Source organism: Akebia trifoliata, chromosome 1 (assembly GCF_017979445.1).
Source record: "Akebia trifoliata isolate Shusen 1 chromosome 1, ASM1797944v1, whole genome shotgun sequence".
In the NCBI taxonomy this organism is placed as follows: Eukaryota; Viridiplantae; Streptophyta; class Magnoliopsida; order Ranunculales; family Lardizabalaceae; genus Akebia; species Akebia trifoliata.
Genome location: NC_141375.1, coordinates 32,521,417 through 32,533,976, shown reverse-complemented (window position 1 = coordinate 32,533,976; position 12,560 = coordinate 32,521,417). Strand labels below are relative to the sequence as shown.

General features: G+C 36.7%; 1 protein-coding gene across 2 annotated transcripts; it reads left to right on the top strand.

Annotated features, from left to right (window-relative positions):
• Window positions 1-228: 228 nt before the first annotated feature.
• On the top strand, window positions 229-6,916 carry WIP2 (WPP domain interacting protein 2). 2 transcript variants are annotated; one of them, XM_086453068.1, is made up of 3 exons: window positions 229-387; window positions 788-1,915; window positions 6,094-6,916. In XM_086453068.1, exons 2-3 carry the CDS (start codon window positions 790-792, stop codon window positions 6,834-6,836), a joined length of 1,869 nt encoding a protein of 622 aa, XP_086309194.1. In that variant the 5' UTR covers window positions 229-387; window positions 788-789; the 3' UTR covers window positions 6,837-6,916. The 2 variants fall into 2 exon arrangements, with proteins under 2 accessions (XP_086309194.1, XP_086309202.1); XM_086453076.1 differs by having other exon boundaries at window positions 288-387; window positions 527-1,915.
• The last annotated feature ends 5,644 nt before the right edge of the window (window positions 6,917-12,560 follow it).

The following is a 12,560-nucleotide window of genomic DNA, read 5'->3' as shown; positions in this document are numbered from 1 at the left end:
CAATATTGTCCCACGTAGTACTTTGTGGTGGAGGTTAACAGCTCACTAAGGGAGACATAATGACGTGGTGCCGTGCACATTACCGTAGATTCTTTTCCGCGAGATACGTCTAAATAGCATCTACGGTTATGTGTGCGTCACCACGTCATTTTTGTTTCCATTTGTGTCATTCCAGCATTTTCCATTTGTTTGTCAATTGTGATCCAAACAAGGCCACGTGTGTGGGCCAGGCATCGATCTGGCCATCCGAGTCTTCTAACAACACGTCTCCCCCAATAATGCTATCCTCTTCAATTGCAAATCCAACCGAAGTCTAGGGTTTCAGCTCTACCATTTTTCCCTCTATATTATCGAGGCTTCAAACCCTAAGTTTCACAGATGAAAGAGGTACGAATTTCCCTCAAATTTCAATCTTTTTTCCGTTTGTTTATCCAATTTCTTTGGTTGTATTTTTCAAGATAATATTTCGGATAAATTAATCCTTTGCAGATCTTTTTTTTTTTTTTTTTTTTTTGCATTTTTCTAGTCTAAATCAAACCATGAAATATGTTATTTTGGTGAAAGAAGATTTGATTCTGTTTAAATTCATTGGTATTGGGATCATCGAAATAAGATTTAGACATGAAGTTTGGTGGTGAAGGTTTTAGATCTGAATTTTGAGTGGAGGAATCCTGGAGAGATCATGAACAGGAAATATGATTTTTATGAGAATTTCTGTTCTATTTTGTTTGGATTCTATGTGAATTCATAGGTAATTAATTGATCTTTTCTCCTTTGATCCATTTAGCGATGGAATTGGAACGGGATCACTCGGCACCTAATAACGTAAATGAGAAAGATGGATCCCTTGAAAAAACTAGCAATCTTGATGAAATAAACTTAGGGAATAATGGGTCTTGTGCTAATGGAATTAGGGATTTGGGATCTGGAGAACATGTGGAAGTCGAAAATTCCCTCAATATAAATAGAAAAGAAACTGAAATTGAGAAACCATCAGATACACATTCAAAATTGACTGATTCTCCTTCAGAATTTCCTAGTGTGTCACCGCCAACGACGAAAGGGTATGGTTTGAAAAAGTGGAAGAGGATAAGGAGAGATTTTAATAAGGATGGTGTCAGTGGTGTAGATTTTAATAGAATTTTGAAACGAGGGCTGTCTGGTGCCACAGAGCCCCAAAAAACTCGAGACCCATCTTCTGAGATCAAGCAGATTAGTGAGGGTTCTGTTGCATCTGTAGATTCTTCGGTAAGAAGTCCAGGTGTTTCTGGTGTCATCAAAGGTTCAAGTTCAGATTCTAGGTTGGCTGTGGGACCTGTTTTTCCTGTCGGTACAGATTCTGAGAACAGTGAGGATCAAAGTAGTAAATCTTCTACAGCGGCTAGTGCTCCGAAATTGACTTATGTTAATCCCATAGTCACAGCATCAGCGTGGGACAAAAGCAAGGCAAAGAATTCAAGTGGAAAGATTTCTGGTAATTCAGTTCAAAGGGCTCAACTGGGAAAAGGTAGGATTGAAACCAGTAAAAAACTAAGGGGAGAACGAGTGAAAATTGAGAAGGGAAACTCGTTTTCCAGTGTGGAATCTGACTTGAGAAGCACCAATATCGTCTTTCCAGAGATTGGCAGTTTTTCTGGGATTAGTAATGGAAGAGATGAAAGGTTGTCAAATTACAATGGAGAGAATAATTATGAAGCTCAGGTGAGCCACCAACAGTCTAGCACGGAAGTTCGGATGGCTTACTTCAAAGACAATGGGGGAGAAGCCGAAGATGTTTCACAAGATGATGAAAATGCAAATCTTTTATGGGAGGCAAAGGAAGAAGAAATCGACAATCATTGGCTGTCAACAAGTAGGGATCCTTTGGTTGAGTCAATCAATTTGCTTCGGGCTGTCCAAGAAGCACTTGAAAAAGGTGGAGTGTACTCTCTTGCTGCTTTTAATTTTATTCTCTTTGTGCCCATTTTATAACTAGTGGTAATTATACTGTATTGTGTTTTTTTTTGTATGCTATACCATCATGCTATCCCTTTAATGTAAATGTGTGAATTTGTACTTTAATTTTGGTTTACGTGTTTACGAGATAGATGTGACTATTCGTGTTGCATTCTCTGGAAATAGATCACAAGAACCCAATGGCTACAATTCACCAATCAGGATGATTTTTGGTGTGAATGTTCATACAATGTGCCAAAATTTCTTGGGGTCAATTGTCCACTAAATGGCAATATTTGGCGTAGAACAACATAGGGGACAGGTATCTGTGGCGAACACCTTAGGTATTATCTTAAAGAATATATATATATAAACAAAAGGAAAAGAGTAATATTCAGGCTCTTTGAATAGCCAGACTCTACTAGCACAAGTTCAATTTTTATTTTGCTAAATTTGCAGTTTCTCAAGATTTGCATTGTTTCTAATATTTCTTCAAATTTTATTGAAGTAAATTGTAAATAGAGGAAGTTCAAACGTATATATGTAGTTTAAATCATATTTCATTAACGACCTATTTGATCTGGTTTCCTAATTAACTTCATGACTTTGGAAGCATGTGTATCCCACAGCTTTCCTGTAGTATTCATATCTACAAGTTTTAACTCCTTGGAACACTTCCATCTCTTGCTTTAACCCAGTGATATCATGTACAGGATTTAACAAACTTTTTTGTAGCACAAAAATTATGTGTAGTGTGTTCAAATCTCCCTTTTAAGTGTACCATTAAAGTTCTTTAAAGCCTGATTCCTAGTCTCATAACAGTGTATCATAGAATGTTTTAACTAGTAGTATTTTTCAGTTAGTAGTTTCATTGTTACAATATTCCCTTCCCTATGATATGATATCATACCCTCATTTCTTGTTTTCTTACTTGTAAGACATGTCGGATGTTTACCTCCTTCTTGGGAGACTGATTCTCGGTATCTTGCATTTGGTATTATCTCAAAAGCACATATTATTTTGGTTTTTTTGCTACAAAATGTGACTATTATGGCCAAACCAGAGGTCACAATGTTGTGTGCATGGTAACATCTTGGCTGATTCTTTCCACAAAAAAGTCTTATCCTATCTTTCAAGTAGTAAATATAGATTACACTCACTTCAATTTTCAATAATTTCTCATTTTATGGTATCTAGAAGACTCTTGCATGAAACCAAGCATATTAGTTGTAGATATCAGGGGCAGACCAAAGTACGTAACTGTGGGAAGAGTTAATGGCATATGATATTGGGTGGGGATAAGGCACCAGGGCCGGATGGATTTAACATGGATTTCTTCAAGCATTGTTGGGAGATTGTTTCAAAAGACTTCATGGAGGTCATTAAGGAATTGCAAGATAAGAAGTGTCTGGATTATGGTTTCGGTAGTACTTTTGTGGCCTTGATTCCCAAGAAAATCGGGGCAGATAAGCTAACTGACTTTAGACCCATTAGTCTGGTTAGCTCGGTTTATAAGATTATATCCAAAGTGTTAGCGTCTCGGTTGAAAATAGTTCTGCCTAGTCTTATTGGAGAGGAACAAGGGGCTTTCATTAGGGGAAGACAAATTCTAGATGGTGTGTTGATGGCCAATGAGTGTCTTGATGACAGGATTAAGAACAAAAGAGACGGAATGATAGGGAAAATTGACTTACAAAAGGCTTATGATCATGTGAGTTGGGATTTTCTAGAGTACATGATGAGGAGGATGGGTTTTGGTGAGACGTGGATCAGTTGGATTATGAAATGTGTTACTTCGGTGTCTTACTCGATTCTCGTCAACGGGAGTCCAGCTGGTTTTTTTAGAGGTTCGAGAGGGTTGAGGCAAGGTGATCCATTATCTCCTTTCTTGTTTCTGATTATAGCTGAAGCCTTGGGTAGCCTGTTTAGAAGAGCAGTTGGGCTAGGTAGGTTGTCAGGATTTAAAGTGACTAACGGGCCACTGATTTCGCATTTACAATTTGCAGACGATACACTAGTTTTTTTGGAGCATTCAAAAGACCAAGTAAGGGTGCTTCGTGTCTTATTGAGTTGCTTTGAGGCTATGTCAGGATTGCATATTAATCTGCAGAAGAGTAAGCTTTTTGGAGTGGGGGAGGTTATTGATATTCATTTGATGGCCACAATCTTGGGGTGTGGGTATGAGTCCTTGCCCACGTCCTATTTGGGTTTACCGTTAGGCGCTCCCTACAATAGCATTAAAATCTGGGAGGATGTGATAGAGAGATTGGAGAAAAGGTTAAGTACATGGAAGGCCAATTATTTGTCGAAAGGAGGGAAAATAACTTTGATCAAAAGTACACTTACGAGCATCCCGGTTTACTTTCTCTCGTTGTTTACGCTCCCGAGATCCGTTGAAATGAGATTGGAGAGGCTCATGAGAAATTTCTTGTGGAATGATAAGAGCGGAAAGAGGAAGTATCATTTGGTCAGTTGGAAGGTAATTTGTAAGCCGAAGAAGAAAGGGGGGTTGGGCATTAGGGGGTTGAGATTAACTAATAGGGCGCTTCTAGGAAAATGGCTCTGGAGATTTGGTGAGGAGAAGGAAAATCTGTGGAGGAGGATTATTATGGCTAGGTATGGGGAGAGGACTCTAGGTTGGTATAGTGGAGAGTCTAATCATTCTTATGGGTGTAGTGTTTGGAAAGGGATTCTTAAAGTGAGTAAGGATTTTGAGAGTGGGATTAGATTCAAAGCGGGTATGGGAAACAAAATCAAATTTTGGGAAGATAGGTGGTGTGGCACATTGCCTCTGGCTACTCAATTTCCGTCTTTGTACGCTTGTTCCGTGAAGAAGAACCGCTCAATCCAGCAGTGTTTGATTCGTAGCGAGGCTAATTCTACCTGGAGTTTGGGGTTCAGGAGAAACTTTAATGATTGGGAATTAACCGATGTGACATCTTTCCTTGATCTTTTATATACTGTCCATCTCAACGAGAGCGAACAGGATAAATGGGAATGGATAAGGGCTAAAGATAAGAGATTCTCTGTCAAGTCTTTTCATAAGTGGCTCACTCCTTTTGCAGAGCGATTTCCAGCGAGTTCCATCATTTGGTATAAGTTTGTTCCCTCTAAAATCTCTTTTTTTGTTTGGTTGGCTTCTCTTTGAAGGATCCTTACGTTGGACAATTTGATCGTTCGGGGTTGGATCACTCCCAATTGTTGTCCCCTATGTTTGAGGGAAGGGGAATCAGTTGATCATATTTTCATTCATTGTTCCTTTTCTTATTATATTTGGTCTAATTTCCTAGATCTTTTCCGTATTAATTGGGTCTTCCCTCGTAAATTCTCCTCGTTGCTAGTTGAGTGGAACAGTAATACTTTTCATACCAGAAAACGGTTCTTGTGGACAATGCTTCCATCAGCAATTGCTTGGGGGGTTTGGAATGAGCGAAATAACAGAGTTTTCAATAATAAGATCGGTAGTTCTCATGCTGGTTTCTTGGAGATCTTGGGCCTTTTATACTTTTGGTCCAATCAGAACATAGATTTCGTGGGGATTACTTATGACGATTTTGTTTTTAGATGGGATACTTTTTGTAATCATTGATGGTGTAGCTTTCTTTATCTTTTGTAGCTCTTTATGAGGCTTTCTCGGCCTCTTTGTATCTTGTTTCCCCTTTTTTCAATATATTATACTTATAAAAAAAAAATATTGTAGTAAAGGAACTATTCATTTGTGTGGAAATCCTTTTTTTCTCTATTTGTGGTGATAACATAAAAAAGCAGGAAATTCTGAGTTTAGGTCAATATAGTTTTGCACATTTCCATCATTTCCCATCTATAAACTAGAATAGATAAATTATGTCATTTTTTTTTTAATGTTACTTCTGTTTCTTTTGTTTCCCATTTGTGCATAGTTGATTACAAACCTCTCACAATCAATTAGGTTGGCTGGGGCTCCAATTCTGTCATAACTTTAACTGTTTATGGTCAGTGGGTCTACTGGTTCGGTGTTATATTTGAATTTCTTTGAATAGTATCCTACTGAAGTCTTTAGTTTTTATCTGTTCTTGAAGAAGTTCATTTATTGATTATGTCTTTCGACGTTTCTACCAGTATTCCCTATATATGAAATGTGTGAAGCATTCTGTTGATGGAACTTGGGTTCTTTTGCAGAAATTCAAAATTTTGGGGACATTGGAAAGGAGCCTATTTTACTGCCTGGTGACTCAACTTACGATACTTGTTTGAGTGCAGAGTTTGGCTCTGTTGATTCAGAAATCTATGAAACTGCCTTATCTGGTCAGTTACATTTCAAAGAGACCGAAAAAATTGGTTCAGTGTCTCCAGAAGCCGAGTTGATAAAGCTAAACCAGAAGGTAAATTTTCTGGAAAAGAAACTGGAAGAGACATTGAATATTCTTGAGGTGAAGGAATCTAGGATCTCTGAACTCGAAGGTATTTTAAGTGAAAACAGTTTGCCTGGAGGAGAATCAAGGAGCACTGTACAATCTCTACCAGAGAAGTGTAGAGAGATGGAAACTGAGCTTGATTATCTTTTTAAGCAAAAAGTAGAAGCTGAAGTTGAGTATCTAGTGATAACAGGAAGAACCCATAAGTTGAAAGCTGCCACAGATGATCAAATTGTGATATTGGAGGAACCAAAATCTCTGGGTGTCGAGCAAAGTCAGATACTTCACGAGCACAGAAATGTGGAAAGCAATATTGTTGTGCCGAAGAAACAAGGAGAGGAGACTTTTGGTGGAGAGTTGTTAGATAGCGAGGAGGTTCTGAAGATGCACAACAGAGTATATAAGCATAGTTTCTGCTTTTTTATCCAGTTGATATTGTTATTTTTAGCTTTAGGACTGTTTCTCTTGCAGTTTTGGCCCCATTTTACTGGGATTGTACCCACCTAAGTCTGAAACTATGCATTTTCATAACCAATCCAAGTTTTCCTACATCATAGATCCTCAATGGAAGTTGGAATTTTTTTTTTTATTATGTTCATTTGTTTTTACACTTTTTTACTTCACTGGAGTTATGGACTTCACTATATAATCATATATTGCATTAAGTCGAGCGCTCGTAACCATCCAATCTATGGCATTTTATTCGTTAATGATGAGATATCTAATTGAATTAAGGGAATGAGGATAGGGTGACAAAAGGGATGGTTACAAAAGTTTCTTAATTAATAATTATAGAACATATCAGATTATGAGATCTGGAGAATTATCATAAGGAGTAGTTACAGCTTACAGCCGACAACTACCACCACTCCTTTTTCTCCATCCTCACTCTCTACTTTGTTGACCTTTGTGTAAATTGATTATACGTGTTCATATCTGATTCAAAGAGAGACATCATCATTATTTTGCTTTCTCTCATTGACCACATTTCATTGGTAGTCTTGCAAACCTACTTATAACTGTCTAAATTGTGAGGGTCGGCATTGGTCTCATTTGACTCGATCAGGTCATTAAGGTTATTCAACTGCAGACTTAAATTTTGTTTGTAACATTAAGAGTTAGGACTAAGAATGAGTCTCGAATCATGACTGAGATCATCAACTTTGGCTCCTAACATTTAAAAAAATATATCAAATGAATGTTGATAAGGATATGACGATGATGATAATGACGAAACACATTCCAAATTATGAGACCAAATCATCTTATTTACTGGGGTAGTATGCATTCCAAATTATTTACAAAGTTTGTAAATAAGTTGTTTTTTTTTTTTTAAAATTCTTCAGAAGTCGAAGGGTACAAGGTGAAATATGAATTTGCTAGTGTACCAGCATTTCGTTTTTACAAATTTACTATTTAGTATCACAGTATTAAAAATCGTGATTTAAATATTTTGGAATGTGTAGCAGTGTGACTAGCGCCCCAGTAATTTTGAGATCTCTCACCCACAAGTTGGTAAATTCCTCTTTGTAAATTTTCTGTGAGTTGAACCATATAGGGATGGAATAGGGCGTATCCGATGAAAAAAAGATTCTGATTCCAAATTTTAATGTTCAATAATTAGTAGGTAAAGGCAGCTTTTCTAAACCCAGATATAAGTATCAAGAATCACAGACTAAACCAATTGTGTGCTATTATAAGTAAAACATCAGCCCAAAATGAAAAAGCTGAATTTTTTTTTTCTTTAGTATGATAGGCATTTAAGTTATTAGTTGAAAGAAAAGTGAAATTAAAATGATGGTCTGAGGTGACCATCCCGACAACATTACATATCCACTCCACACCAACATAATCGAGTGATGACAACAACGTTCCAAGTTGTTTTCTTTTCGATCAGTGGTTCTAATAGGATGGTATCCGAAAACATTTTGGATTGGTAAAACATGTAAAGCGAGGCTTTGATCCAATTAACATTTTGGTAGCTCTGTGAAGCTATCATTCAGACTTTACCACCACACCTAAGGAACTCATATGTTCATAAACAATCCCAATCATGTAAATGTGAATCCAAACAATTGGGCTCAAATTCGTATCCTGGGAACAAATTAAACAAATTATGAATCTTTAAGATAAAGTCTGACTGTTGGATTCACATTTACGATATCGGATTGTGCGTGAATGTTAAGATCCAAACCAATACTCCAAAAATACCTAAGTGATCAATTGAGTGAAAAGTTTAAGTCAACCTAAGGATTGTAACATACCCACACGCTTTAAAGCTGATGCCCTCATTGACCCACTTTATGATAAGCCCCCCCAGCCCCTTGGACTTCTTTCCAAGTACCAAGTATCACATACCTTTTTCTTTTTTTTTCATAAGTCATCCCTTCCCAGACTTATCATGGTGGTCTATTATGGCAAACCCCTTCCTATCCCATACTAAGATGCCCCCCCCCCCCCCCCCCCCCCTTCCCCCTCCTTTTTTCTGAACCCCTTCTATATTCCATACTATAAATGAGTCTATTTTTTCCCTCATTTTTTTAGAACTCCTTCCATATCCCATACCATAGAGTATCCCCCTTTTTTTTTAACTCTTCACAATTGCTTCCCCATGACACGAATCCTGGTCGTGGGTTGGTTCTGATACCAAATGTTAAGATTCAAACTAATACTTCACAAATAAGTATACATCAATGGAGTGGAAAATTTAAGTCTTAACCTAAGCATAGTAACAATGAATTAACAAATTAGTTATTTCCATGAGTCTACGTATATATTCCCCCAACCGACCCAACTATATACCTCTTGAACAGTTTAGGCGCATCATACATAGAAAGTTTCACCAAACCAAGAACAAAAGGACAGTTTCACCATAGAAGGTTTCGTGACTTTTCAAATGTGCCAGTTTCAGGCCCGTTAACTTTAGTAGTGTAGTGGAAGGTACCAATCACATATGGAGAGAGAGAGAGAGAGAGAGAGAGAGAGAGAGAGAGGCTTGCTACAGTGACCCGACATAATCCTTGAAGTAGCACTTACTCGAGTGTTATTTCAAGTCACTTAAAGATTCTTCTCCCAATATAGATGGCAATAGTTAATATTGTTTCATATAAGATTAATTTAAGTTTTCAATAGATCCATTATCAAAAGGAGTATTCTCCTATCACAACCGTTCGTCTGATTCTGAAAAATAATATACTATTAGTGGTTCATATGGTTGATTTATGTCTAAACTCAAACGTGTAGCTCAACGTCGGATATGTTGAACTTTTTGAAAAATGATGGACTGCCTTCATTGGACATTGTGTTCAACACTGCACTGATGTGGCAGTGTATAGATACCCATTGATTTTTTAACTTGTATCTCGAGAAAATAAATCTATAGTTATCTGCTACATCAGCTCAGTGGTGAACGCAATGTCCAACGAAGGTAGTGTAGCACAGCTCCAACTTTTTTTAATCATTCAACTCTTATTATGATCATATATATAAAAGTTAGGTTTTATGATACTTTGCAAAACTTTCTAATACTCTTTCCAACCCACATGGAACTAGAGGTTATGCTTTTATGACATTGCTTCCAAGATCATCATTGATGGAGAGATCGAAACTATTTGCACTAAAGGCTCTTGTCTCCGCATAACACCCCACAAGATTTCTTTCATCTAATTTCATGTAAGCTCCAGTTTTTTTAATTAATAAAGAGTCGTGCTGGTATGACATTAAAATTGAAATCGTTTGTGGACGTGCAACATAACCATAGAAGCTTTTCATTTGTATCTCGATGAACCCGTTTAGACATGTTTAATTATCATGCCATTAAAGTGTAATTATAAATATATCAACAATTATTTAAGAATTTTTTAAATTACTCTTTTTTTTTCTAGAATTTTTTCAAAATACATTTTTTTTCATTATCAAATTCTATAAAAAATATATATATAAAAGGTGTTTTAAGATATTTTTAATTAATAAACGGTTAAGGTTTAGTTTGAAGAAAAAAAAAACACTTTTCTTTATAGGTTATTTATTTATATTTTTTTACTTCATTTTTTTCATTAAAATTTAGAGGTATGTAGTGTTTGATTCTTAATATTGGTAAAATGACCCTCAGTAAGATTTAAGATCTTACAAGTAAAACTATTATGTCTCATTTGATGATGAAATACATTTTATTTGGCCAATAATAATAGTAATAGTAATAATATTGAAAAACACTTTCCTTTCTAAGTATGAAAAGTTTTCTAACCACATCCCCTTATGACATCCAAAAATATGATCAAAAGAAAATTGTTTTTCACCATTGAACTTAGGGTATGTTTGATTGGAAAGAAAGTGACTTTCCATGGAATTTGAAATTTATGAAAAAATAGTGGTGGAAAATAGGTAGGGTTGGAAAATCAAATTCCATTGTTTGATTTTATTTTAATAAAATTATGGAAAAAATATGAGAAATAAGAAGAAGAGAATATGAGGAAGAAGAGAGGGGGGGAGGATGTGGCGACGGCAGCGACGACGATGATGGTTGCGGCGACGACGACGGTGACGGTGGAGGTAAATGAGGAAGAAGGGATAACGTGATAGTGATGGTGGCGGCAGCGAAACTAAGTAAGAAATAAGATAATGAGGAAGATGGAGGGAAAACATGGTGGTGGTGATGGTGGCGGAGAAGGTAAGGGATGGAGAAGAAGAAAGAGAGAGAGAAAGAGAAGGTGGTCGGAGATGATGATGATAGAGACAGCGACAGCGACGATGACGACAACGATGGTGATAACGATGACAACAAGGTTAGTGTAATGGTGGTGATGGTGGTGGTAGGAAATAAGAATATATGAGTGAGGAAGAATTGGGGATGACAAATATAGGTGGATTTCACTTTCCCACCCATATGGGTAGGAAAGTGAAATCCATGTTTTGGTGGCCTTTTTGATTGGGGTGGAAAATAAATTTCCATTTTCATGTGCAATCAAACACTTGAAAAATGTCATTTCCATGAAAATTTATTTTCCACCCTATTTTCCATGTGCAATCAAATATACCCTGAATTTACGATTGTGCGACTTTATTTTTAAAAATGATATTTTATTTTTAGTGGTGGAAATGGAACTTGTTTTTTTTTAATAAAGGTTAGAATTTTATTTAATAGATTATATATGGGTTGGGTCACGTATACCTATTTATAAATGAGTTGGGTTTGTGTTTAAGTTTTTACACGATTATTAGATGTGCTGGGTTTGGGTCTAGTAAATTTTCATAATACCCTTACTTCAACACGACACAACCACAACCCGACTCGACCCATTGCCGCCCCTAATTGTTCCTGTTAAAGGCCATGGGCCTAACCCATCCTTGAAAATCGACTCCAGACGATGTGGAACTATTCTAACACTCCTCCTCAGGATTAGGGCTGGAGATACTCGACTCTCCCCCTCTTCGCGCTTTAATATCATGTTAAAGCCCAAGGACCTAGCTCATCATTGAAAACAGGTTTGTGAGGAGAGGGTTGCCCTCTCTTTATACGTTGTACATCCCAATAGTACCTAGGCAATGTGGGACTGTTCTAAGAGTTCTCATATTAGAAAAAAAAAAAAATTGTATGTAAAAGAGTAAAGGTCATGTACACAAATATCCAACTTGTATCTATTTTCTGTAAATGAGTGGTAGTATAAGATCCTTTTCTCTCTTTTTTTTTTTTTTTTTTTTTCCTACGTCTGTTCTTTCCTACCTGACTCTAATAAATAGGGAGGAGAAGTGGTACAACAGGAAAAGAAGGATATAGCGTGAGAATGGTGGAAATGGATGGAAAGTCAAATTTGAAACGCTCACGAGAAGAGTTTCTCAATAATACAGTTTTATGGGAAATTTTCCCTTTTTTCTATCATTCTCATGACCCTATTTTTGATTCAACAACAAAACTCGGTTTTCATTTCAACTCGGTTGAGTCGTGATTCGTGAAACACTTTACCTAGTTGGTCAAAAATTTGTCGCATTATTTTACTTGGTCCACTAATACAACTACGACTTGGAAAGTAGAACCGTAGAAGACTTGGAAAGACTCGCCCAGCTAAATTGGATTGACATGAAAAACTCAAAAAAGTCTTGAATCTTGACTGGACCTGTTTAATAAATTTCCTTGAAAAGTAATTGGTAAATCTTGATGATCACTCAATAGGTTTGACACATAGCAAAGAAACTTCGAGCTCGTGGGTTTGAGTCCGGCTGACCCATAAAAAA

Coding starts and splice junctions, on each gene's coding strand:
- WIP2 (XM_086453068.1), top strand. CDS start 790: ATGGAATTGGAACGGGATCACTCGGCACCTAATAACGTAAATGAGAAA. Junction 1,916..6,093: donor CCAAGAAGCACTTGAAAAAG/GTGGAGTGTACT, acceptor GTTCTTTTGCAG/AAATTCAAAATTTTGGGGAC.